The following is a 26,777-nucleotide window of genomic DNA, read 5'->3' on the forward strand; positions in this document are numbered from 1 at the left end:
TTAGCCCATTGCCGCTGCAATGGCAGCACCACAGTGACAGCGGCCCAATCTCTAACACATGAGAGACAACACTGGTGCTAGGAGAGGTATCGGGATGTGGTGAGAGACATTTAAAACAGGCGATCGCGGACGCTAGAAGTGAGAAGACGACGAAGGCTCGTGAATGACGTAGTTTCTGGGCAAACTGGGAACGAAGGATCAGACAACGTGGGAAGACTAGGCAAAGAAGTGCCGCAGCGCCCATCTGAGGAATTCCGCAGATATACTCCCAGAGATTGGGGAAAATAGAACCGTTGGAAGCGAGATGAAGGGAAGCGGGCAAACCAGACTACCTAGCCAAGATCTCACCAACAGCGCGAAAGCCCAGCCTCGGTTACTGACCGCCTCCTGGGAGCCTGGGGTCTCTTCTCACCTCACTTATGCAAGCCGCGGCCACCGCTTTTGCCCGTTCCGAAAACAGATGTGTGCTCCGCGAAGAAGCGTTTGAGAAGAGCCCCTCGTGATCCTTGATCACTGATGGACCGTGATGGCCTTGTGGGAATCTGCGGTTCTGGACCGCTCCAGAACGAGACAGAACCACAGGCCATGGCCCGTGTCTCGGGGGGCGTGAGGCGTCAAGCAGGTTTCCCCATACTCTGTTACTCCGTGCCTCGTTCGAAACTCCCCAAGCCACTGCAGTCTGATGCTCCCGTGAGCGGGGTTGGGACGGGGGCATCGGGAACCATTGGGTCGAAAGCATTGTACCATTGGCAATTGAAATTACGTAGGATCCCGCCTCCGAAGCTCTTCCCTGACGATAAGTGAGATCTCTCTAAAATTTCACGATCCGCGATCCCAGGAGGACGGGGGACCCGCGACGTCTGAACTCATACTCTAACCCCCGCCCCAGACCGCTTTCGAGCTAGGTACGGTTGCCCGTATCACCTTTGGGCTTTAGCTTCAACTGGGATTAGACTCTCCCTCTCTCCCCGAGTTACCACGGCAGAGAGAGCTTTCGAACTTTTTGGCTCGTTTCGTAAAAACGTGTGGTTGAAGAGGAGGGGCGCCGCGCCAGACTTTGCGGGAAGACCAGCGTGTTTTTGCTTCTTTCTCACTAGCTTGGCGTCAAAAAACAGGTCACGCATACCCTAAAGGAGAAGATGACTTAATTAGTGCGGGGGTTTTCTATGCAGAAGGAGTTTTTGTTTTTTGGCAGATCACTGTAAGGAACGGCGGCAAAGTTTACGAGGCTTGAGGTGTTGTGACTGTGTGCGAGGATGGGAATTGCGCAAATATGCCTTTGGTATGACCGAATTTCCCGGCGATCTTTCACCTTGGAGGGATGTTATCACGGTTATTTCTGGAGGTTATTTCGATGAGAGGGGGCCAAAAATGTAAGGGCGGCACGGCGGCAAGGGGCGGCTGGGTTTTCTGCATCCAGGTTCCTTGTCAGGATCTTCCAACCGGGACGGGGGTTGTCATGTTGTTCGGGTCTCTGTGTTGTCACCCTAGAAACAAACAGAGAGACATGGAGGGGTAAAAGGCAGCAAGACAGACGGACAGAAAGGTCGAGCTACTTGAGCTCAGTAAGAGATGTGGTGGGAAGGACAAGTCTCCGTATGTCTCACTCTGCGTGTCTACCCACCTCCCACCACACCTCCTTTGCGCTTCCTCCGGCTCCCTCCTGGCTGTCCGATGAGAGCCGCATGGCGTAATGCCCCGCAAAGCCGCGTTGAGGCGGGGTCAAGTAAGAAGGTCAGAGCAGGTTAGGTACATGCAGGCATTCAGGCCCAGCTAGCGCCACGGGCTTTCGAAAGGATCTGAGCAGTCGATGACCGCATTTTATGGAGTAGGTGACGCCACACTACGGCACAAATCTCACAACGAAGAAACACGAAAACACGAAAAGGATCAGAGGTCACTAGCCACATCACAATCTCCCATCATCTCCGGTCTGCAGTCCGGCTGTCCAATCATCGAGCTAACGCCACACGCGGGGCCGTCCAGCCGAGCTCTTGATGCTGCGTCATTGGAGGGGGCTTCCTTTCCGTTGCCTTGGTTCTGTGGATATCACATCACATCCCTGGCCGAGGCTGGAGCCACATACATACGCTTTCGGGAACGTCAAACCTCGATCCATGTCACATCACTCCACAAGTCCACCTCCAGTTCTCAACCTCTCAGACCTCTCGCTCCCAGAGGAACACGACACGACACGAACGAGAAAGCTCGGATCACGTCTTTTCCCCTCGTATGTACAACCGCCACCACGGATTGCGTTTGCCCGGCTCTGGCCCGTAGGTACCTTCGTAGGGCCATTGAGAGGTCTGCAATGTCTCACAGCTCCCACTCAATGGCTCGTAGCTGTTGGAAAACTTGCGACTTTCTCGCCGAATAGGCTGTGAGACACGACGCGCGGCGGCGCAGTCCGTCTCTCGTTTTGTCTCCAATGCTGCGCTACCCCAGTCAGATGCCAGCTCAGCTTGGCAACTCTGTCACGCTTGGACGAAACGGAAAGACGAACAGGAGCGCCAGGCGGAACAGCTGCGTACCTAGTTTCTGATTCTCTCTGAAGCTTTCCCCTTCCTCCACCACGTGCGGTAGCGTACCTGAGCAAACGCAAAGAGACATGCTTTTCCAGGTTACAGTCGTTACTCCAGTCCGAGCCAAAATAACCACACGTCTCCAATTCTTCTCCATTTGTCTTCGCCACATTTGCTGTCCATCTCGCAGCCCTATAACGTCACCAGCCACAGATCTTCATCCCCTCTCGAACCGTCGTGGCTCCGCCGTTCCTTTGGCCTATGACGACGAATCCTTGACATGTTACGTGCTGTTGAGCTCTTGGGAGCCCTCTTTAGGAACCCTGAGTACCTCTGTACCTTCATTCTCCATTGCCAAACCGGAGATTCCTCTGAAGGAAAGTAAAAAGGCTTGACGGAAACAAGCACAGTGTCACGCCAGACAATGCTTCTGGGTCGTCATCCAGCCATGGCAAACTGGGTCTAGTTCACCGGTTCCCCATTGGCCTGGGGTGGGGGGAGGGACCCCGGTCTGCCCTCCGGAGAAGATGTACCGCACTACCGACTGATGCTAGTCCTGGGGCCCAACGCCTCACCCCGACTGGCTGACAGTTTTTGAAGCTTGTAGTCCCGAATGAGACACCTGCGTCCAAGACCTATGACGATGTATGAAGTAAGTGCCCAAGCTGTCCCTCACCTCTGCGGCCACTTTCTCCTCCAAACCAAACCCATGCCGGCACGTACTGTGTGTATGGGCATTGGCGCTGGACTGGCCTAGACAAGCAGGCAAGCAGGCACGGTGATGCAGGTTCCTTGATTGTTGTCAGTCACAGCGTAGGCGTTGCAAGGGTGGTCACAGAGAGGAGTGAGAGAAGGACCAGCCACGGGGCTTGCTTTGCTTGCTGGATCGCGATCGTAATTGTATGATCTACCATCGGAAAGGAGTTTCGAAGATGCAGCTTCTCGATGTGCCTTTAATTCTATATAACCTCCAGAACCTCTCCTCCTCAATCTTGTCTTTTCTTCTCTTCTCTCTTCATCATAACACAAGATACCCCAAAACAACCAACTCTCAAAACCAACTTACAAACAAACCACATCTTTCATAACCCATATTCGATTTCATTTTGATACCCCAAATCATCAGATAGCCCAATATGTCTTCTATTGTCAACAAGGTCAAGGACGCTCTGTCTTCGGACAAGAAGCACGAGCAGCCTGAGGGAACTCACGGTCACCATGACAGCCGCGTAGCAAACGCCGCCGACCCCCGCATCGACTCTGACCGTGACCACCGCGCCAACCCCGCTGGTACCACCGGCACTCACACCGGAACCCACACTGGCACCTCCGGCCTCACCGGTACCACCGGCACCCACACCACCGGCACCCACGGCACACACACTGGCACCACCGGTGGCCTTACCGGTTCCAACGTGACCGGCACCCACACCGGCCACACCGGCGTTGGCGGCTATGATGGCCCTGCCCCTACCACTGCTGGCCCGTAAGCTTCACCCTCTCTGTCTTATACCTTGATTCTCAATTAACACCTCCCAGTCACAAGTCAGATGCCCTGAACAAGGCCGACCCCCGTGTCGACTCTGACCACTCCAAGGACCACCACAACACTCACACCACCGGCGGCCTGACTGGCAACCCCGCTGGCGCCGGCCACCACACCACCGGTGCTCACGCCGGTACCCACGGCACTCACACCGGCACCACCGGCGGCCTTACTGGCTCCAACACTGTCACCGGTTACGATGACCCCACCGGCACTCACGGCACCCACAACTCTCGCGTCGCCAACGCGGCCGACCCTCGCATCGACTCTGACCGCGACCACCGCGGTGCCCCCGGCCACACCGGCATCGGCGGCGCTGGCGTTGGTGGTGTCGGCAGCACTGGCACTCACACCGGAACCCACACCGGCACCTCCGGTTTGACCGGCACCCACGGCACCCACGGCACTCACACCGGTACCACCGGCGGCCTGACCGGCTCCAACACTGTCACCGGCTACGATGACCCCACCGGCACTCACGGCACCCACAACTCTCGCGTCGCCAACGCGGCCGACCCTCGCATCGACTCTGACCGCGACCACCGCGGTGCCCCCGGCCACACTGGTGTCGGCACTGGTGTTGGATCTACCGGCACCCACACCGGCACTCACACCACCGGCACCCACACTGGTGCTCACACCGGTGCCCACACTGGTGTCGGCCACACTGGCGTCGGTGCCAACACCCACAGCGCCACCACCGGTCCCGCCCCCGGCACCGCTGGCCCCCACAAGAGCGACTTCCTGAACAAGGCCGACCCCAGAGTCGACTCCGATCTTGATGGCAGCAAGACCATCGGTGGCAACAAGTAAGCGATTTGCATACAACTAGCGCAAGAGCACGATCCCGGATGATGGGTGGCTGACGAAACGCGCCCCAGGACTGGAACTTCCGGAACGACTGGTCACGCAAAGGACCCTACCGACGCTGCTCAGGTTCCTCCCTCCGTGCTTGCTAAGCACATTGGTGAGCCCGAGACTGCGCACGGCGGTGTTCACGGAGACCACGGAAGACGGAACTCGATTCCTTCCCACCAAGAGACTCACCGCGGATTGTAAAGGGGGATGTTGAATGCGGAGGATTGAATTGAATGATACCTAGTACAGCTGTACCATAGCGATATGACTTAATGAAACTATCATTGCTGAAAACTTTGGACTTTGAGTGGTGATTGCGATCAGTGAAAAGCATTAGCCGTCTCAGGGTTGTTGATGCCGTCGCAACATCCCATACAATCCGTCGCAACATCCCATACAATCGATATCGATACTCTATCAAGTTAAGTGAATGTGAATATTTAACCTTCGGTTTAGGGCTTAATAGGTATACAGTAGATTGCCACATACGACCCTTCCTTTCACTTTCGCATTCATCGGTTTCGATTCGTCTCTGCTCTTTTTTCCCTTTCCGTTCCGTCTCCAATCCCTTCACTCAGTGTTCCCTCGCCCTTAAAAAGTCCGTGTTCAGCTTTCCAAATCACGCAGCAACAAGCCACCAGTCTATGCCTCCTCGATGGGTCGTTCTATGCGATCCCTTCCTCAACTGCCTGAGGCAGGCGATGTGAGGTTAAGCACAAGTGTCCATAGAAACGTAAGAATCGGATTGAAACCTATTGGCCCTGTACTTCAGTTCTTAAATCGCCAACGAATACTTTGCAGAAAGTTGCCGGCGGTGACAAACTCTTCTTGGGGTTTTCCCCCTGTTTTAATGGAAGACTAATCTGAGTTTTCTACGAACCCCTTCTTCATGAATTTGCGCGAGGACGCGCCAGCACAAAAGAAAGGGGGGGGGGGGGGGCGGCAACTGTTGGCCAGGGCCCACGACGGGCTACCTTTGTAACTGATCGTCTTTCGGTCTCCTGGCATATTAATGATCATCAGAGCTCAGTATGCCCATTCAGTCCGAGACCGCAACTTACCAGTGGCCTCAAGTCAACATCAGGCGGGCCAATGCCCTGATGGCGAGCAGAGCAAACCCCGCCATATGTGGCTGCGCCCACGAATATAGTATATCTCAAGACATTCAAGCCGTCAGGCAATAGGAGTATAACCTGGGATCACATCACATTCGCGCCCCATGCGTGGCGCATCAGTGCATGCCTCACTATTCTAGAGGAAGACGGCACATAACAAAGCTTATATTCTACTCTGTTAGGCAAAACGTGATGTCGTATTTTCTTCCCGTCTATTCTTTTCCAAGCTTGTAGTAGCCTCCTCTTGCGCAAACACTCACCTTCGTAGTTGCTACTTGCTCAAGTATGAATGTAGACACATTTAAGGTTCTCTTTTCTTTCACCTAATCAAGAGAACAAACATTCTCATTTTCGTTCGCTATATTATCGTAACGACACGTTTTGATACACCAAGTACTCGACAAGTCAAGGCTGCTTTGTGGCCAGAAAAGTTTGGTCTTGTATCAATCGCTAGTCCTAGGTTCACCAGGAACAAGCAGCGCCTGATATGCTTCTGGTGACATGCAGACATAGACTCGTATATGATCCCACCGGGTACTTCCTCTCGCGCATTAAGCTTAAAGGGGTGAGAATGGTGAACAGAAGAAGGGCAAGAAATTGGTGGACAGCAGTCTATTCGTGTCCGTTCATGGCAGGCAGAGGCTCGAGATGAAAACGCTCGCGTTATGGACGAGTCGCAAGACGTCGTGGGATGGTGTCTGAGTAAGTATGAGGATGAATGTCATACAAGCAGCTAGCGCAGCTGAGAGGGAAGAAGACTAGAGTAACTAGCATGAATTCATGTTCCTCCGTGTCAATCAGAAGTTGTAGTATGATTCGTCTCTACCATGCCCCACGTTCGCTTCAAGTTCGCGATGAACTGTTCCAGTCGATACAATAGTCACGCCTGTGGGTTAGGTGTATGGGTGGTTTTATCAACGAATCCTCAATGCATAATGCACATGTGAAGAACTCAAGTACTCGAGCTTGGTCCCCACAGCTTTCTTGCAAACCAATATTCGGCGCGACATACAAGAGCCTGCTTCCTGCTTCCCTCCTGGTTCCGTGTTGGCGAGCATTGGAATTCCGCGACCAACGCTACCACATCTTAACTAAACTGTTCTTGATACCGCCTCACGGTTACACAATCGAGCAAGGCCTGTGACGTTTCGTGACCACTCAGTCTCCATCGAGCGAGAACTTGAAAGGAGCTTCAAAAGTTGAGACCTCATAGGCCATTGACCAGACGGGCGACTCAGGCAGCGCCAAGAAGAATCAACTCAATGTCCCTGTCTTCAACAGCTTTCTAGATGCCTTGGACGTTCACAGTGCTCCGAAAGCCCAGATGACTAGCCTCTTCCCCGACATTGCCGAAGACGCTGGTCTTCTCTTCGACCTCTCCTCGTTGCCATTAGACTGGTCAGGCTGCCTCACATAGGTAAGTGTATAAGTGGTACATGAGCCCGATTGATACTCGTCTTCCCAGCCACTCGGATCTCAGTCGAATGTAGTATTACCAGGTTAGGACCAAGTCACTCATCCGGCAGCTGGTGAATCGGCTCTTGTGTTGCATGTAGGAGCGATGCATGTCGACTCTGACATCTACCCATGGGCCTGAACATGCGTCTATGTCTTCAAATCACCGTCGTTCAAGTATCCTCTTCAGCATAAGCTGCCATGGAGGGAAAGAGAGTGATAGCATGAGGAGCTCTGAGGATTGTATAAGCTGATTAGGAAGGCATCCTGGAAGTTCACAAGACCTTGGAAAGGCATGAGAGCAAGGCAACGCAGTGATTTTCAATGCTCATAGGTTTCGCTCCCTGACGGAAACGTCATGGCTTGCAGAAACAAAATCCCCCATCTCATCATGTACAAGGCTTATATAAGATGGATAGCTCGAAATTAAAGTAGAGGTCTCTAACCAACCTAGCTCTGAAACAAAAGCGCTTTCGGGACGTCTCTTACGCTGTGGAATATGGACAAGCTGATAGAAATCCATTGTATCTCTTGTCTGCAGTCTCACAACATCAGTCACATAAAACTGAATGAGTTCCACTGATGGAAAAATCGGCCTTGATAACTCCTCTCTATGCAGAAGAGGAATGTTTGCACCGAATTCGTTACGAACGTCCAATGTATAGTACGTGTAGGTAAAAAGAGGTAACAATTATGTTAACGCCCTTCAAAGCTGAGCCCATGCAGCACGTATAAGTTATTACTTCACGGGAGAACCCAGATACATCTGAGCACCTCCACCAAGCTATTGTACTCAACAGCTTATCAATGTTTAGTTCAAGAGTCTCTCCGGGGTCGTCAATAACATGAATTCATCAAGGGCGCACGTCGGTATGACGACTGACGACTGGCAAATACCGTCAGAGCTTGAGCAGACGTCAACCAAGCTCTCCTCCGGCCTCCGTTCCTTCGGCAGCCCAACACAGCCGCGCCCTCCGGGCCCGGCCGCAACGCCGAAACCCCGGGATGTATCAGACCCCCAGCGACCGGCTTCACGTGCGGGGAGGCGGTCGCCCATCCGCCACTCTCCTCAACTCCCGAAACTCAAATGGACAACCTTTCTCGTTTGATTACGTTTTGCCAGTTAACAAGTAACCCCCTTTCCCCTATTCGCAATAATTTGACTACCTACCTTATGCGAATTACCTTCCTAGTACGCCAATATGGACAACTCACAACGTGCCATCAAAGCGGACAGTCCTCCATCACAACCGGAACTACCACCAAATAGAGAACTTGCCCGCGCACGCCACGACGGACATCATGGCAAAACTAGAAAGATTGCCTCTGGACTCTACTTGGAGGAAACGGGGGGAGCTAAACCATATATCGAGCATGTCGCGGGCGTCCGCGGGCGTCCAGGTGATCTCCCCAATCCGCTGCACGCCCGAACATTTCTATTTCCTGGGTCGGAGCACAAGTATCCCGCCGGCTTGAACTCCAAATACCACCCCGGCACAGCTCCGAGAGGAGGGAAGGAAAGGAAGGGGGAAGGAAGGGGATATGACGTCCTTTCGGGATGTAGTACCCGAACCCTCTTGCGCCATTCTGCGTCTCCTACTCAAATCACGATCTCGATACCGTCACAAGCGTGGCCTCCTTTTTCTAAACCACGAGCCGGCGCGCCCGCTTTCCCACGAGTCAAGAGCGCCCCCAGGGCTTGCGTCGTAGGAGTATCGAATCTAGAACGCTTGAGCGCCCTACCTCGCCCACCCCCTGGAAGCGCGCCATCGAAAAAAGGGAAGTGGGGGCCCCGAAAATGATGTTCTGACGCCGTCTGTAGATCCTCTTGCTCGGGCGCACGCGGCGGCGCACGCGGGAGAGGCAATCATACCGCATTCATAGGCATATAGGCAAAAGAGCCCCCTGCATTATCCGCCTCGTGCTAATTCAAGTCAGGGGGAGGATAGTTTCGTGGGGCTGGCACGGAAAGAAATGTCTAGTGTATAAGGCACATGGGTTTGATAGCCCAAGCCGTGCGTAGGACGGTTGGCTTGCAGGAAGGCGAGACCATGTGAGTTGCTTGGGACGATCTTCCATTGGGTCTTGGGGATAGGATGGACTGGGCGTAACAAGGCGAGGAGATGGTGCACAGTCGGTGAGGTTTGGACGTCGCAGCGCTATGCGAGCTAGCACCGTCATCTTTGCAGTAGAGCGGATTTCCGCAGACGCATTCGAACCAAGGACGGCAGGGTGGCCAGGTTCTTACGACGTGACGACTAGCCCTCATGGGCGGAGGACGACAGACCTCGATTTTGTCAAATACTTGGCTAGCCAGGCGCCCATAACATGTTTGATGCCGTTGAGCCACTAGGCCGCAATGGCAAATTCGCCCAGTACAAACCAAAACGTTCAGCTTTGACGTCGAGGGAACCCCCCGGCTGTTGTTGCGAATCATCGGGTTACTCATTTCGTGCATCTGATCTTCGACAACCCCGTCTGTCCCTCCCCCATCCCCAGGTCCCGATCCGACGATAGTGGTGTTCTGGATCGCTCATGACCACTGACCACCGACCGATCCCTGGTGGTTCACCAACCCCTGCCGCATCCGAGGGTTTTGCTAATTTGCCCGTCTCGATGCACACCTAAGCCAGCCCCAAGAAGAAAAGAGCTTAATTGCACGGTCCTACAAATCTGGTTGCGTGAACGAGAGGCCTTCCCCCTCCACGGCGAGTAAGATGCGTTCTAAGAACCATGATGCTGGGACGGCGCGGGAGCTAATGCAGGAGGTCGAAAAAGGAGCGACGGGGAAGCCTTCCGGTGTGGTCCGGGCTGGCCGGGGGTAGGTTAGGTCGGGAGCCTCTAGTGCCGGGCGAATGACGGAGGAGAAGAGGGCGGCGAAAGGGCGAAATGGACCTGTTCCAGCCCTGTACGGATACTTGCAATGTGAGGTAGCTGGGGCGATGTAACAGCACTACACAGAGTGTTCCTATGGTTCAATGGATTGATTGAGGGGTGCGCGGTGCTATTGATGCATGGACATCTGGGCGGTGATGATCCGAGTGATCCCCACAGGGTGACTGTGTAGTAATTAGAAGATGGTAGCCGCCACAGGCACGAAGTGCCGATGGTACTGATGTCGGCAACTCGAGGGTGCAACTAGGCCCGCTACTTTCGATTATCGGGTTGTCCTCAGCACAAGGCCGCAACGAGTTTTGTGTCGAGCATGATTGCCAAGTAGTCTACCACGAAGCTGAATAGCAGCGCTAAAGAAAATGTAACATCACCACTGCTGAGAGAGAGGTAAGTCCTTTGAGGAGGTGGCCTTTGGCTTTGACAAGTCGTCGGCTCACCCCCCTTTCTCGCATGTCAAAGTCCGAGTTGACAAGCATGGGAGAGCCCAGGAGCTACGAATAGCGGCTACGTGATGACGAGTTTCAGCCTCCCAGTAAGCCACCCAGTAAGCTCCTCAGTAGAGGGCGGATGCGGATGCGGATGCGCCTGACGTGGTTCAGAAATACAAGCTACACGACCTTCAGTAGACACCGAGGTATGAGTGCTATTGCTATCGGCCATGTCGAATACGAGACTCTAGAGTCCCTTCTCTTGTCTAAAATTGGGGTTGAATGGGGTGGACGAACCAACGAGGCGTCAAAGCCAGACAGCGTCAACTAAACGTAATCTGCTTGCCCATGAGACTCTTAAAGGCGTCATCTAGTGCCTTGCGCTTGCGACTTCTTTCCTCCTCATTGGCATCCTGGGGATCCGGGGTATCATCGTCGTCTTCAGGCCCGGGCAGCCGGGGCATCCAGGAACGAATCTGGCCGTCCAAGTGAGCCGTGTAGACGGCACCAAAAGAGGTCCCGCCTCCCATTACAGGCCCCTTTTGCAAACCGGAACCACCACTACCACGCCACACCATACTCATTGTGCGATTCTTGACATTCAAGCCATTGTTCTGATATACGGCCGCTGCATGAGGTCCAGGAACTCGTAGACGCGTTACCAGGGTGCCCTCATGTAGGTCCATGACCAGGATCTCTTGCTCGTTGGGATAAAATAGGAGATCCCGACGTGATGGCGTCAAACGAGCGGGCGTCACAAACATGTTGACGGTCTTTGGCTGTTGATTTTGTATCAGGGAGCCGAAACTAGCTAGCGTATTCGCGCCAGTAGCAGCATCCCAAACACGGATTCGACAATCCAAGCCGGCTGAGACGATGTACTTGCCATCGTCGGTCCAGGTCAAGCCGTTGACACCCTCATTGTGAGCTCGAGCTGAGTTGCGGAAATGAGGCATACGCTTCCAATGAAGGCCAGAAGCCATGGCATGGTCGAAGCGGTGTACAATGCCGAGGCTATCCTCCTGATCGAGCTGGCCGACCAAGCCAGAGGCGCGCCGTATGTCCCAGACGCGGACTTTCCCGTCGACATGTCCGGTTGCAAGAGCATGCTCCTGACGAGGACTCCAGGCTGCCGATAAAACAGCGCCCCCATGTGCTACCAGCGAGCGAATCGACGTTCCTGACCTGAGGTCGACCAAGCGAACCGACGAATGCTGGGTCGCGCAGGCGACCAAGAGATGATTGGCAATGGGGCTGGTGGCATGGGTGTAGATATTGGCATTGAGATCGAAATTGGCGGATACAGTCATGCGTTGAGTAGACCATAGCTTGAGCGAGCGGTCAAAGGAACTGGAGAGAAAGGCCTCGTTGTCGAAAGGGTAGAAATCAAGATGAGTAATGCCGTGCTTGTGGGCGTTTGTCTCATCTCCAATAGACCGGGAAATATTGGCAATGGGTTGAAAGATGTGAGATTTGTGAGGATTGCTCTCTTGATGAAGGTCCCAGAGCTTCACAGATCCGTCTGCGCCGCCAGAAAGAAGTCTACCATGAAGTATCTAGTATTAGAAAACGCAGAGCGGTAGAGAGTGGAAGTGTAGATAGGTGAGATACGTACAAACGACCATCAAACTTGTCCAAGGCCAGTGCGTTGACACCAATGCGGTGAGCCCAAAGGTTCACATGTCGGCCCTCTTCTTCGGGTTCGGCTCCTTCTCCGTCGAACCGGTGCTGTGGAGCGGCGGCAAAGGATCGGACGAGCCCCGAGGCGGTCGCTTGCGCAAAGCCGTCCGGGCTCAGCTCACCTGTTGAGCGGGCAAATAAACGGGACTGCATTCATCTGGGACTGGGCCTTGAAGTGACAAGGTGACCCGAGATGAGAAGCCGTTTTGGAGAATGTCAGGCGAGTTTGACGTAAGGTGTCTGGTCGAAGTTTAACATGGGATGTTGATGAGGCTGAGACTGAGGCTAAGGCTGAGGTACCGAAGGAAGGTACCTACCAGGTAAGACTGGTGGATGGGAAGATGAGGTTGCCAGAGACAGTGGTGATGATGTCAGCAATGGACTCTGTCCAGCGCAACTACCCCCTGTGGCTACCCTGTGGCTGCCCTACGGACGGTTGCCTTTCCAGGTGCACTTGCCCACCTGGGAGAGAGGAAGGAACCAGATAGAGGCCCGTTCATTGGCCAGACTGGACTTGAGCCCCACCCTTCAGAACCTTCCATTCTCTCAGACTCTGGGCAAGAACGGCAAGGTCGGTCAGGACATTCCTGCCCAACTTGAGAAATTGAATTTGAAGGGTAAAGACTCAAATCTGCCTCTCGTCTTTCAGGCAACGCCCTCCCCAACGTCTTCATAACTTCCTCAAGACATGTGCCACCGACGGCGTAGACGATAACCCAATACTCGTCCTCTTTTTAGCCAGCTGCAGAGAACCAGATCTGTTGTATCGAGAGCCAACGACTACGGAGTATAGGTGCCATCATTCATCCACCAAGACAATACTCGGCGCTTCCGCTCTCTCAAGTGTTTTTGTATGCCAGCTTTCGTCGGCGACAACAACGTCCCAGGACTTACCTATAGAGGAACAACCAGAGGGAACAACCAGAGACCTTGTCATCATGGAAGAACAACTGGCAGATCAGCGCTCAGAAATGTACGACCAGTCTGATGCACATGGCCCTGAGCTTGTTCAACGTCCACCAGAAGAAGCTAAGCGGTCGCAAAGACATGCCAGCGTCTACGATGCTGTTGCAGGTAAGCATGACCCAAGCCTAGGCCTCTCTATCTGAATTAGTACCAACTCACTACCAGGAAGAATCATATTTGACACCGCATTGAATGCCGCTGTTCAAGATGAGAAGACGCCTCACGCCAGCTCCAAACCGCCCAGGCTGACTAGACATCCCATCAACGCTTCCGCGTTAGCCCCGGAGGAGGTTCTGTTCCGTCGCAAGTCAGCACCCGAGCGCTTTGCCGAGTTCGATGTCTACATGGCACATGACCGGAACCTCACAGACGGTGGTCGCACATCCCTGCCGGATTCTGATCTTCTCAAATCCGTACACACCTATGCGAGCTACTTTTATTCTGCCCTTGGCGGCCCAAAGCGCAATCTTTCGTACCAAGTTGGCGCTCGCAATATTGACGAGAGAAGTATGGATGAGTCGGCCTTAATCGCCTTGGGCATTTTGCTCGAAGAGGCTGGCAGAGACGTCTTAGGAAGCAAAGGAGACATGGTCTTCACCGAGGGCCTCCAACTACCCGAGGACAGCAACCCGACGTATCAAGAACCACGCGCCGCGACCAACACGCCAACTTATCCTGTGCTCGGACACGTGAGCCGGGAGACAGCCCATGTCGGTTTCGCTGACGTTGGGTCCTGGAAAAGGGCAACCAAACGACAAAAACTGAGCGATCCCGATAATGCCTAGAACCTCTCTGGATCTCTCACTTTCCGAGATGTTGGTTCCAACACTCCCCGCCAAACCCTTGTCACCGCTCGACTTGCTGGCACTTTTGCACTTGGCGACCGTTGCCAGCAACCCGGAACAAGTATGGATCCTCATTTAGCGATCGGGTGAGCCATCGAGACACGGCAACTCGGCATCTGGTACTTGCGTGCACGGGGACAGTTGTGGACTTGCACAGCCTTGTTCATTGTTTGCTCTTGTAAGAAAGAGTAGCAAATATGTCGGTCACAAGATCCACGGCACGCTCGACATGAATATTCGGGCGTGGTCAGCGACGGCATATCTCAATGATGACCGAATGCAGAAGGCCGTTCCATAATGAAGCACCCATCGAATCAGCCGCCGCTAGACACCCAGTCACTGCCAGGATCTGCCATCTAACCTCTAAGCTGTCTCGATCCCACACATGGAGCGCTTGGAACAACCGGCTCATTGACGGATTGGCCCTGACCTCGCAAACGCTCTACGCCCGACAACGCCGCATGTTTTCTCCTTTCGTTTGTTCAAGAGACATAGCAGGCTTATCTTGCCTACCACGGATGAGTGTCCCGCTGTATCTATGTATTTCTCGTGGGTTCCAGTTTCTTTTTTCCGCAACTTTGTATGGAGGAAATACATCGTGGCCAAGTCCGATGAAGTTTGTTGGAACACAGGTTTCGCTTAGCAAGATACCCACCAAGACTCGGAACAGAAACTAAGATTTGTTTGCGATAGACTCTCAGCGCCTGCCATACCCACCAGTTTGCGCGCCAACCGTCTGCTGTCGACCGCTTTGGTACGACATCATCTATGCTCGAGCGAATTTTGACGAATTGAAGCAGCTGGCGACGCTAGGCGCTATGTAGTCTATTTCTAGGACTAGACGAAAGGCTTTCTTGTCAAGTTTACGAAGCGCAGCAGAAACAAGGGGAGCAGCCCAGGGTCATTCACAATTTGACTCATGTCGGCATAGAAAGAGAAGAGTGCGAGGTCGGGGTGAAAGTCCCATTCAAACCTTGGCAGTCTACGTCGATACCAAGTCAGAGCAGGCGATGGAAAATGGCGTCGGCACAATCTCTCCGCCCACCGTCAGCGACCTTTCACCATAGACCGCAGAGCTCATACCTGTAACCAACTGCCGTCGAGATTGAATACATTACACGTCAAGCCTCAGGGGAAAGAAATCTAGACATCGCACAATCCTGACGCTGATGACAACTCTTAATTCTGCAGGTATGGAACATACGTCCGCCCAATGATTCTACCCCTGAGAGCCATTGGTACTCAACTGAGAATCTTATATCACAACGGATCGCAAATCGTACGTCCTCAATGTGAAGCGAGAGACTCCATTTCGGTGATATGGCCGACTCCCCGGCTTTACTGGGGTATGCATACATACTGTTGGCCTTCGGGACAGCTCTCAGTGCATAACCGGCCATCGGTTCACTGAAAGACGACAAGGTGACGAAGTATGAGGACAGCGAATGCTGTAGAATGTCATCCAAACCAAGTTCAGTCGTTACGAAGGCATATGTTCAGGCATGAACAGAACACCGCCCGAGTCTCACAGACGCAGCTTACTAAGCAACACTGTTTGACCGCTTTCGTACACGGTTGGTGCCTCGCTCCGACTTGGGGTCGCATCCGACACACCGGACCGGAATGGAGGCGGGTACGGATCTAGATGTCCGGCTGCCGGTGTGGGGGTCTCATCCGGCAGGTCACCCGATCACCTCACCCGCTCCGGGAGAGCTTCACTGAAGGGTTCAGACTCTATTTTTGCCGCTGATATCGGAATGCGCGATGGGCTCAGCACACATGTTCTGTCAGTTAGCGAGTTCGATTCTAATGCCGGACATGCTTGTGCAAGACCGCACTCATATCAGGCTCACACATTGTCATGTTCGCCAATTTTGAGCAACCTACTTACAATGCCCAATGACACGCATCAGAAGAAATTTTGAGAGCCGATGAGGGCAAGCCCCAGGACCCCCCGACACATAGAAAAGGAAATCTCAATCCAGCTTGGCGTATCGCGACCAGGGCTTTGGTTGAAATCGGAAATCGGAGATCGGCTTGACTCCCTTGCAACACAAGAAAAGTCAGTTCCGTGAGCTCTGTGCCTCTGGCAATCTGGACGATATACACAGTAGAATCTTGCTCTTGCGGTCCACCCACCTCAGCTGTTAGCACTGAGCATGGCCTGCGCTGCAACGTAACAGAACCCCTTTTCGGCGCCCGCTGTGTGTAAACTGGAACACGAAAAATTTGCCTCTGGCGGCGACACTAGGCCGGCGGAGATATTTAGGGGTACACTATCAGAACAAGGCATTGTGCCGTCCGCAATAGAGATGGAAGTCGGAAACGCCGTTCATGGTTGTGGTTGGGCATCGAGATCAACATTCGTCGACCTTGCGACGAAAGTCTGTTCAGCCATGTGCAACCCGCTTTGACCGCTTGACAGTCCTCGCACAGCAGAACCCTTGGGCTGCTTGATGACATTTCCCACCTAGATTTGCAACATTCAGGCATCAGGCTCAACTTGGAGTTTGATCTATCCCTGAGGGCCACGCGATCCGCAAGGGGGCGTATCACAGTTTCGGTGTCGCTCTCGTCATGTGACTGATGATGCAACGGTACACCGATGTTGTAGTTGGCAACACATCGCTTGTGCCAACAACTTTTTCGACCTGCATACGGATACTGCGTGCAATAGCTGTATTAGGCAAAAGTATTCCTCACTTAAGGATTCCCCTAGACCGCGAAGGGCTTTCATGGCGGACTGCGCAAGCTTGAGAGATCTTCGGATATGATAAGCATGAACCGGAGGCGACGCGATCAGACATGGTCGTATTATTCACTAACACGTGTACCGCACCGCTCAGTACTCTTCATCGCTGGTAGCACTGGGGCCACTGTCCCTCGAAGGCTCGAAACACTGCAAAAGGGGCCAGGATTTCGTTGAAGAATATCACGGCAGATCGTTCGCAAAAAAGGATGTACTCTGTTACAGCCAGAAGAGTGCCTATCCCGGTCTAGCGCTAGTATCTCCTTTCCAGCTTGTCATTGACAAATTTCCCCGGCCGTTGGACTTCGTGGCCACCTAATATACGCACGGAGAATGGGGACGATGTCTGTCAGACTGCCAGACCGGCATCTACCGACGAGTTGAAGAAAAAGGAAGCAAAGGAAGAAGCGGAGCACGCCAAAAAAAATTAACAACTGTCTGGACCAACGGCCACCGTGTTGCAATATGTCCATGCTCACCGACAGCCCACCGATGGATCCGACGTGCCAACCTCATGTCCAGGATCTCGACGTGACTGGATGGAGCAATCCCCTTCATTATGACGGTGGCTTCGTTTCAGCTTCTGGCTAAGCGACTACTTGATCTTAGTCTCGGGGGATGGAACGGCGGTTCAACCTTCTCGAGCTCTTGGCCCCGGATCTAAATTGGAAATTGTCTCCAGCAACGGAACGCCAGAAGCGTTCTTCGACGGGGAACTGATTCGGCCCGGACGCTATGAAAGCTGGACGTACCGAATACACGGCAGTATGTACTCACACAAGTCATTGTCGTTTCCGACAACTGCCTAGAACGTTTTAAGTAACCTTGAGGGCGAAGTTCTATCAACAAAGCACCTGCGCCACGTGGCTTCCAGCTGGTGCGATTTTCTTGACCGACATACGTGTCAGCCGCCTGCGGTAGGAGGCACGTGAATTCCAGGCGCTTGTTTGCAAAGAAGACTGGTTCAGCAAGCAATGCGGCTGCTATTCTAAGACACAACACGCTCCGTTCCCGTTGCGGTGCTTGCCTTCCCGCCTGTGGCGCTGCCTCTGAAATTTCGAATGATATGCGAGGGCCCCCAACGCAGCTCGGGATGATCGACGCAATGCCGGCCGAAAAGCATTGCCACAGCTCAAGTCACGAAGCCTTTTCTAACGACCACGTCTCGAGTCTCTTGACTGGCCAACTCGCACACACGGAACTCGTAAGGAAACTACCGGAGACGCCTGCTAGTTTGACCGGTCAAGACGAACAATGTTGATCCTTGGTCTCGGTGTGACAGTACGAATAATGGCCTGATTAAAGTGCGTGATCGGAAAATGAACCAAGCTCGGACCACTGTCGAATATCTTACACCGCCAACCGAGGTTCCGAATTCTTCAAGAGTCAGGAAAGCGCGTTTTGATTATCAGATTTGAAGGTGTCATTGCTTGTGGGCAGCCTGGTGTGTCAGCTCGTGAGAACACAACGGCCCAAAACCTGAGGGGTTGCTGTTGAAATCCGAAGGCATCTTGATACAAGGTTCGGAGAACAGGTCCTGTGCGCTGCAGACCGAAAGATCCTGAGAAATGACAAAAGCGAGGGGCACCCAGCGGGTCTGCGCTGTTACTCTAATCCTACGGATTGGCTTTCAACCCTCACCTATCCGTCTAATGGAAGTAAATCCTCGCTTTTCAGCCGCAGCTGTGTATACGCATACCGTCGCTTCAGAGTAACTACGAATAAGCTATCGGATATTGCAGGGAACAAGGTCGATTATTTCCCTTACGAGCGAGCGCCCTACGGCTCAGGCAATCTCTCGGGTAGTTTTTGGGCTGAAAGAAAACCTTCTGCGGCAACACAAGCTGGCCTCAAAACAGGATTGCCAGAAACCAAACAGTCCATATGACTGGCGCTCCTATGATAACAGTGCAACATATCTAGGCCAGGTGTGCTTTGTACCTCCGACGGCCATCCCACCCCGCCCGTTGCGACCTAAGCCGTAATCGGCACGGCTGTTCTTCTCATCGCCAATGTTCAGATGTCATTTTCGATAGACCGACCGTCAGCACAACGGTAGTATTCTGTGGAACAGTGGAACAGGTTCGTTCTAACGCACCAAGCCGACGCCTGCCGCCGCCCGGAGCATCAAGAGAATGAGGAGTCAAGGACTCAAGAGGCTTGCCGCCTGCGTCTTATCTACAATGCGTTGAATTTTGCGACATGGCCGCCTGGTTCTCTCAGATACCCTAGCAAACCCTGGTAAACCTTCGTCTCCAGTCGGCGGTGCACCAATCTCCGAACCTCCAACATCTCCTCGGGTTGCTCTTTTGGGCCCTTTGGGAAAGCGACCGCACCAGCCAGAATCGGAGAAGGAGCTCATTCGCAATCACCGATACTGATCCAAGCTGCAAGGCTTGCTGCCGAAGGCGATGCCAGCCGGGCATGCACGTCGCCTATGTGTGGCGGCTCCCGCCCAAGTCATCAGCCATTACGAATATCACATCCCCCCCCCCCCCCCATGGAGATGAAGAACAATGGCTGTGCGGACTTCGAAGCAGTCACGGCAGGCTAGTTTCGGGTCAGTCAGGAACAGCGGCAGGCGTCGTGGAGGACAAACTTCGGTCGTCAATGCGACTATTGAAGGCGAACCCTGTCGATCCTCCAACTAGATTTGTTCCCCGCATCCCGCGTTCCATGGAAGACAGCCACTTCCTTCGTGGACACGCCTTTGAGTTCCTTAACCGCCCAACGGCTGCCTCGCATTTGGTCGAGCCGCTCTACACTACACTACGGGCAGTTTTGAGACGAGACGAACAGAAGTCTAGCTTCCGTCTTCCCCGGCGCAACTCGCCGACCTGCTATCCCTACAAGGGCACCTTCGCGGATAAGTCTGCCACAGACTTCTGGTGGTTGTGTGCGCCCGTCATGCTGTCTCTGACGACACTGTATCCTTTCTTGCACAATAATGGATGAGAGACATCGACTTCCTGTCTCGAAACCTCATGGTGGGCTTGTGCTCGGACGCTTTGCCCAGGACCCTACCTGTCCGGCGTGCTTGATACGCAGCTCATAATGCCGCCGCGCCGCCCTTCTGCACGGCTTCCTGCAGCTAAGCCCACGGACGTTGAGAGCAAGTCGGCAGGCTTATGCTACAGGGAACAGCCTAGCAATGCAACCTTCGAGTCAAAGTCACCCCATCCCCGATACTGCCCTGTCCGCTACTTGGTGCAGAACGGAATAGCTGCTTCGATGGCTGTCATTGTGCAGCGTCTGCCTATAGCGGCTTCTGGGTAGGCAACAGGTTGAGCCCGAAGATCATTCAGTCACTTTGGGATAGAGGAGCTGAAGCCATACATACAAAGCAAGTGATACTCTCATCGAGGGTAAGGATTTCACAGGATAACATCTGCGCCCCAGAACCTTACTTGGCGATCATGGCAGCCCAAGAGGAAAGTTGTGATACGGTTACAGATCTAGCCAGCACATCTCGCGACGCGACAGTTTACTCACCGTTTCCCGAACGAAACCCCAGGGGCGAGCAGCCGCCTATGCTGCGGCAGTTGCAGCCAGCGCGGAATTGTGCGTAATCCTCTGACGAAATGAGGATTTATGACCTCAAGCTTACTGACATGGCGGGGGTTTGTGGACTAACAACGTTCTGCTGATTAGACTTGGAACCTAATAGGAACCAGCCAATTTGGACGTATAGCCATCGTCGTCAACCACACCGGCCCACTGATGGTCGTCAGCGTCTGCAGATCAAGAACTCTACTCACGACCGCAGGCTACAAAAGGCGGTGACTGATTTGAAAGCAATATTGGCAGGCGACTTTGTCCTTTTGATGGAGTCTCTCAGATACGAGACGAAGCTGGATGTCATCAAACAACGCTGGCGCCTTGTTGGGTGGGTCGTATCGGCTCATATCTTGTGTCACTTGCACGGTCGATTGACATATCAAAACCGTCCAGTCATTCATGGCAGCAAACGGTGTTTATTGGACTTTATGTGAGAAGCCTGGGTGCCGGAAACCTAAATCATTGGCGAAGTGATCTCATCTCGAAGGGCCCGGCCGTGAGGTATTCTGCCCAGCGTTGAGCCCGGGGACTTTGGAGAAGACAAGTGACCAGGCACTGCCAACGGAGCGAACTCCGACATCATTTTACCAGCTCAACCGCCTTTGCCCTTGTTCGCAAGAGAGACGCTCGGCACTTTCAATCTTATTGTCCTCGATGAGAGGCCGCAACCGCTGCGAACGCACATTAACCAAGGCATGGGGTACGTTCTATTATATCTGATATCGGCAGCGGCAGAGGAGAAAAAGATATGTACTACTTATTTTTGGGTGTTGCTGAAGACTTCCAGGGAAAGCCTTGTGAGGACCCTGCAACACAGCTGGCAGAGAACGAGTACCTCCTGTTACAGCTGTTTGCCATGAATATCTCGAGGGCACACTTCACTGGCTACTCGGTTGTGCCCCTTTCGGACGTAGCCCCAGGCCATGGGGTCGCATTTATCTCTCAGAGACCACAGTCGGGCATTTATTGAGACGGTTCGAGTGCGACGGGTGCTTCCATGACTCCCGACAACGAAATGGAGATGCCGACAGCCCGCCCAGGGAACAAGCTTGAATACAGTTCATTGGCGTAACGGCGTTGTAAATTGCTTTACACTATCCGTACGACGAGTGGCTAGGCATTGGTGGGGATTTATGGATGTGATAAATTTGTGATCGGGACTGGCAACAATTGCTATGGCTATGACGACGACCTCAGCAATATTTTTGCCAGAGCGGCACACCGCTTGCATGCCACCATGTCCCGTGATACCACTGACGACCGCACGCCTCACTTGTCCAGCCTCGCACGCAGAGTTGTCACGACTAAAAGCGCGCTTGTACTAGAGTCGGCTGCTTTGCGCTGGTCACGTTGACCATACCCCAAATGCCAGTCGCTGGACGAGGTAGGGATCTTCCACAGGATTTTCCTCGGTACCTTGCGCTCGGGCTGGGCTCGGTAGCCTTTGACCCGTTTTCGAAGCTAAGGAGATTTGGAGGCGTGGCTCTTTTCTCTCTCCTCTCATCCCCCCTGCTGGATGACGAGCCTCTCACTAACAAGCAAGATGCGGCAATGAACTTGGAGTAAGTCGGAGGGGGCCGCTCTTTCGCTCGAGGCTGGAGGGTACTAAGCCATGTACTTGCGGACCATATCCGCCGCATCTTATATCAGCACTCGCATCTGTCGCACGCAGCTATCTCGCGTTGGCCGCCGCAGCCCCAAAAAGCCCCCGATGAGCTGTCAATTATCGATAATCCGAGGCTCGTCGATGGGGTTTTCGGCCTCCGACATGTTCTTGGGACAAGCATCCAGAGACAAGGTGGCTGTACCTGCAACTGCATGTCCAAGCTCGAGCCTGAAGTGTTGGACATGACGCACTTGCGCACCGACAATGACAGAAATGTCGATGTCGTACAGTGACGGATTCGCGCTGTGTAATGATGCGCAAAGGACCTCCGTTCAGAGTAGTAAGCGAGACAATGCACAGTACCTGGACAAGAGGGCAACATGGTAGCGTGCCTGGCCCACGTTGCCTCACGAAACCTTGTTACAGACGACACGACAAATAACCAATGTTTGGTTCTGTCGATATGGACAGACTTTCGACACACGGCCGATGATTCCACGTGCCTTTGAAGCTCGCCGGTGCTGCCGAGTCCGAATCCGGGACGGACTTGAGGCGATTATCACTTGCCGAGCACGCAAAATGGTCCCTTGGCGCTGTTGCCCTCCCATTCGAATTATGTCGAGGTTGAAGGGGTTTGACAAGAGAACGAGTCAACTCGAGATGGAGCAATCGCCATCTTCACAAGTCTTGACAAGCTCTCAGCCAGACAAGCAACGGATCCTGCTGCAAGGAGTTACACCACCCACAAGTGACAGCCAACAAACTCCGAGACACTTTCCTCTGTTTTCTGGAAGTTACAGGGCAGCATTCGATGCTCATTGGAAGTCCTCACAAACTACAAAACCGTAGAGGTGGGAAGAGGGGGGACCACCGCGACTTGAGGGTGGGGGAGAAGAAAGAAAATTTCAAACCGTTCTGGGGTCAAAACCCACTAACCAGCTCCACAGCGATGGGTTCCTCTTTGCCGAATTGCAGACGACTCACGGCGCGTATTGAAGACTTGAGGCCCCACGATCTGCTCAAGTTGAAAGTCGGTGCGCTCGAGTGGTTCCTCAGGAGTCGAATGGTTCGGAGAGACCAAGATCATGTTGCAGAACCGATGAGCATTGATGTGGAACATGAGCTGCCCGACAATGGTCTGCTCTTCCGTGTACTGTGTATACCAGAGGTCAGCCATGAATCGCAGACTGATGTATCGAGTACGAGCCGGCGCATTCGAGGTGTGCCGCATGTTGCGCCTCAACCGCCAGGCAAAGCGGTATCGAGTACGCGGACCTTCGGCGCGGACTGTCGGCCAGCGATCCACCCCTCCAAAAGAAAGTGAGGGGCTGACAGTACTTGAAAGCTACCTGGTTCTCTCACTGCGACGTCACCGCACCACGAGTACACTTGTGTGTCGCTTGTCGAGGCCACCGCTGCCGCCCAGGTGACTTGAAGTCTTGACCGTCCCGGCCGACAGGAGCGGCCTTTCTACTGCGCCCCGCAAGGGAAGAGCTCCAACAGCTCCATCGACCCCGTTGCGAAGGCCGCCATTGTCCAGAAGAGGCTTGAAGTGTTGCGACGAGACCTAAGACGTGCAAGACTAGGACCAAGAATCAGAATCAGACTCAAACAGCCAGCTGGTCAGCAGACCAAGAGCAAACATCGCGCCCCTAGTGGGTAGCAGAACAAGAGCACCCATGAGCGTGATGGAAGACATTCTTGGTACATATCAACGGACGGAATCACGTACGGATACACGAGCATGTCGACGATGATAGGCGGCGATACCCGTATCCGTACAGCACGCTTTTGGACTTCAACTCTGTTGGCCAACTCTACCGTACTCTCGCCAACCTTCGGCTGGCACTCATCACACACATACCGTACACACACTTTCTTCAAAGTTTGGCCTCTCCGTCACCGCCGACATCAGGATAGGGCGGGCAATCCGCAGGCAAGACTGCTTCTGTCAGTCTGTCTCGGGCCCCTCACCTCCATTTCGGCAGCTAACCACGACTGACGGGCAGCATTCATCCTTGCTCCCTTACTTCCTCTCAAGCGGGCACCAGCGAGCAAATGGACTTTGCCCACCACCCTCAGCTCTACTGGCTCTTCCGCTCGTGAGTGACTTCGGTAGTGGTTAACCTAACCTCTCCCCTCCATCCCTCCATCCTCGAGCAAGGAAAAAAAAAAGGCATCACAGACCACCACTCGCACCAACAAACAACAAGCAAATCTGGACAAGCTGGTGTCATCTTTTGCTTTCCACACACCCCCTGTCCCTCGCCCGCCTGCCGAGGACCCCTCCCATCCCATCTCATCCCACATCTCCAAAAAGCTGCTCAGACCGACATCAAGGCTCAGTCACCCCAGTCGAGCGCGAGCAAGGCAGGTCCCTCGGCGCTCCGAGTCTTTCCAGGCACCCTCCGTGCTTCCCAGGTACCGGTCCCTTGGACCACGGCGTCGGAGCGAGTTTTCTGCTCTAAGACGGTTCACCGTCTCTGCGAATGAATCGTTACTACTGGGCAGCAGTTCGACATACAGTATCCGTATCCCACACTATCAAAAGATGCTTGCCAACAACTAGCCGGCTTGGCTCTGGTTTGACTTTGGCGAGTCGCATACTTTCGTCCGTCCTGCGACAACATCGCGCCCACCACACCATGTTTCTCTCTCTTGACATTCGTCAGTCACGGTGACGGAGGCCAGCTCCGATCTTCAGCCCTTCTGTTCCGGCCTTTTCCGCCTTGACTTTGACGTAGTCAGCAAACGAACGGGCCTTTTCGTCCATGCATTTGGGTTTTATATCGCCGATGGGGAACGTTATTCGTCAGATTTAGGGTCAACCCCAGACCTGGGGGGACGGGCGAGCGAGCGAGCGAGAAATGAAGAGAGATAATGAGAGAGGTTGAAAGAGAGCGACGAAGAAAGGGAGAGTAAAAAAAAAGAGGCTTTTTGCACTCCCCCTGGTACTCTTCGCCTCGCGCCCGCCACCAAGGAAGGGCCCTGTGTACGACATTCAAGCCGCTAAAATAACGTCGACGCTTGTTTCTCTTCACGACTCACGTCGAATCACTTGAGGATGGCAAAGTGTTGGGAAGAATTGCCCGCCACGTCCGCCACGCCCGCCACGAACAGCCTCGTCCAATCCAACCGTGGCCCAGTCTAGCGGTCGGCACCCGCGAAGCACCAAAGATAGTATCTTGCGCGCAGCAGCACCGGCATGGCAGCAAGCAGCACAGCAAAGCAAAGTACAGCACAACGCAGCGGTCAAGTGACGAGTCGAGGCGGCGCACTGCGAACGGATACTACTTGACTGCTTGGGCGAGTTGGAGCATGGATTGCATGTCGCTGCTCCGCACTCGTTTTGTTTGCCTGCCCATCCCGTTCCTTCGCATAGCATCGCATCGCACGCCCGCGGGTTTCCAAACCGAAAGAAAACCTAATAATACAGCAGACCCTTCTTTTGCAAGGACCTGCCATCTTGCTATCACACCGCAACCATACGTCAGCTCACCGTACATTACACCGGCCAGCTGGCCCCTCGTGGACCACCAGCGACGTAATGATCAAGACAAGACAAGAGGGGGACCAGAGCCCCAGAAAAAGCGGAACTTGGACATTCCTTTGCACGGCCGTTGCTGAAAAGCAAATTTCCTTCTCGAATCCCGTGACCACTTTTCCCCAGTTGTCTGGCACTCTGGCATGGAGTATGATCCAGAATGCGCCGGTCCATGACTCCATGAGCAAGTATCGGACGGAACACACCGAGAGATTCGGAGAGAATGGCAAAAAACCAGGAGAGAGAAAGAGAGAGCATGAAAATGGTCTCGTCTCTGAGGTTCGGTTATCCATGAGTCTTTCGCGCGCCGGGCCCCCTCCCCCCCTTTGCTCCCGACAGCATCTCCGTGCGGCGCGTCCCGTCCGGAACTGGCAGTGTGCCTTGGAAAGCCGACGAGAACTGGTGCTGCATCGGATCCAAACAAGCTTGGGAAGTGGTGTCGGGAATGGGAATGGGAATGGCATTGGGGAATGCCTTGAGTCGGTCTGCTAGCCGGGCACTACCCATCCCTGACAGTCGCCAACTTGTCGCTACCGCAGTATCCGTACGACTAGCCCTGACTGCTGCGCAAGTGTAGGCATTCTGTTCGTGTGCGCGTGGTTGATGTGGGAGAAGAGAGTTTCTAGCTACTATGCTTAGCACCGCATATCCGCCGCCCAGGTACGCAGTGCAGTTTCTCAGCAAGCGACCAAACGACCGAGCAAGCCATCGGCAACACAAGAACAGATTCCCAGGCTGTTGGAAGACTTCCTAAGACAAGCATACCGACTGGGGCATACGTGCTTCAACCCAAACGGTACTCTTCGCGGCACAGTACACGAGGAGTACCATACCTCTGTCTGTACATGCGCGTGTATATGAGGATTTACCTGTACGTAGGCTGTGGGAGGAAGCAGATCAAGTCGGGCCAGCAGCAGCTTCACACGCAAGACACGCGCTTGCTCCAACCCCCCATGTCACTAGGAACGCACGCACGCACGCACTTCCACCCTCTTTCACGTCCATTTCCA

General features: G+C 53.8%; 8 protein-coding genes across 8 annotated transcripts, besides 1 other annotated feature; 5 read left to right on the forward strand and 3 right to left on the reverse strand.

Moving 5' to 3' along the window:
* Window positions 1-3,658: 3,658 nt before the first annotated feature.
* On the forward strand, window positions 3,659-5,127 carry CCOS01_05484 (uncharacterized protein; the record flags this gene model as incomplete). The annotated part of the gene is made up of 3 exons (XM_060453664.1): window positions 3,659-4,008; window positions 4,062-4,877; window positions 4,950-5,127. 3 exons carry the CDS (start codon window positions 3,659-3,661, stop codon window positions 5,125-5,127), a joined length of 1,344 nt encoding a protein of 447 aa, XP_060315436.1.
* Window positions 5,128-11,142: 6,015 nt separating this feature from the next.
* Window positions 11,143-12,652, reverse strand: CCOS01_05485 (WD repeat domain-containing protein; the record flags this gene model as incomplete). The annotated part of the gene is made up of 2 exons (XM_060453665.1): window positions 11,143-12,361; window positions 12,435-12,652. The coding sequence occupies 2 exons, from the start codon at window positions 12,650-12,652 to the stop codon at window positions 11,143-11,145; spliced, it is 1,437 nt and encodes a 478-aa protein (XP_060315437.1).
* Window positions 12,653-13,437: 785 nt separating this feature from the next.
* Window positions 13,438-14,250, forward strand: CCOS01_05486 (uncharacterized protein; the record flags this gene model as incomplete). Its single annotated transcript, XM_060453666.1, has 2 exons — window positions 13,438-13,573; window positions 13,631-14,250. The coding sequence occupies 2 exons, from the start codon at window positions 13,438-13,440 to the stop codon at window positions 14,248-14,250; spliced, it is 756 nt and encodes a 251-aa protein (XP_060315438.1).
* A 131-nt stretch (window positions 14,251-14,381) lies between these two features.
* Window positions 14,382-14,477, reverse strand: CCOS01_05487 (uncharacterized protein; the record flags this gene model as incomplete). The annotated part of the gene is made up of 1 exon (XM_060453667.1): window positions 14,382-14,477. One exon carries the CDS (start codon window positions 14,475-14,477, stop codon window positions 14,382-14,384), a length of 96 nt encoding a protein of 31 aa, XP_060315439.1.
* Window positions 14,478-14,576: 99 nt separating this feature from the next.
* On the forward strand, window positions 14,577-15,105 carry CCOS01_05488 (uncharacterized protein; the record flags this gene model as incomplete). The annotated part of the gene is made up of 2 exons (XM_060453668.1): window positions 14,577-14,942; window positions 15,004-15,105. 2 exons carry the CDS (start codon window positions 14,577-14,579, stop codon window positions 15,103-15,105), a joined length of 468 nt encoding a protein of 155 aa, XP_060315440.1.
* Window positions 15,106-19,669: 4,564 nt separating this feature from the next.
* CCOS01_05489 (uncharacterized protein) lies at window positions 19,670-20,014 on the forward strand (the record flags this gene model as incomplete). Its single annotated transcript, XM_060453669.1, has 1 exon — window positions 19,670-20,014. One exon carries the CDS (start codon window positions 19,670-19,672, stop codon window positions 20,012-20,014), a length of 345 nt encoding a protein of 114 aa, XP_060315441.1.
* A 3,140-nt stretch (window positions 20,015-23,154) lies between these two features.
* CCOS01_05490 (uncharacterized protein) lies at window positions 23,155-24,135 on the reverse strand (the record flags this gene model as incomplete). The annotated part of the gene is made up of 3 exons (XM_060453670.1): window positions 23,155-23,376; window positions 23,602-23,790; window positions 24,088-24,135. The coding sequence occupies 3 exons, from the start codon at window positions 24,133-24,135 to the stop codon at window positions 23,155-23,157; spliced, it is 459 nt and encodes a 152-aa protein (XP_060315442.1).
* Window positions 23,333-23,653, forward strand: CCOS01_05491 (uncharacterized protein; the record flags this gene model as incomplete). The annotated part of the gene is made up of 1 exon (XM_060453671.1): window positions 23,333-23,653. The coding sequence occupies one exon, from the start codon at window positions 23,333-23,335 to the stop codon at window positions 23,651-23,653; it is 321 nt and encodes a 106-aa protein (XP_060315443.1).
* A 1,378-nt stretch (window positions 24,136-25,513) lies between the features above and the next one.
* Window positions 25,514-25,588: a sequence feature (Short protein (CCOS01_05492, KAK1530389.1) was converted to a misc_feature.).
* Window positions 25,589-26,777: the final 1,189 nt, after the last annotated feature.

The sequence above is a fragment of the Colletotrichum costaricense genome (genome assembly GCF_030867565.1).
Source record: "Colletotrichum costaricense strain IMI 309622 chromosome Unknown Scaffold_5.1, whole genome shotgun sequence".
Classification (NCBI taxonomy): Eukaryota; Fungi; Ascomycota; class Sordariomycetes; order Glomerellales; family Glomerellaceae; genus Colletotrichum; species Colletotrichum costaricense.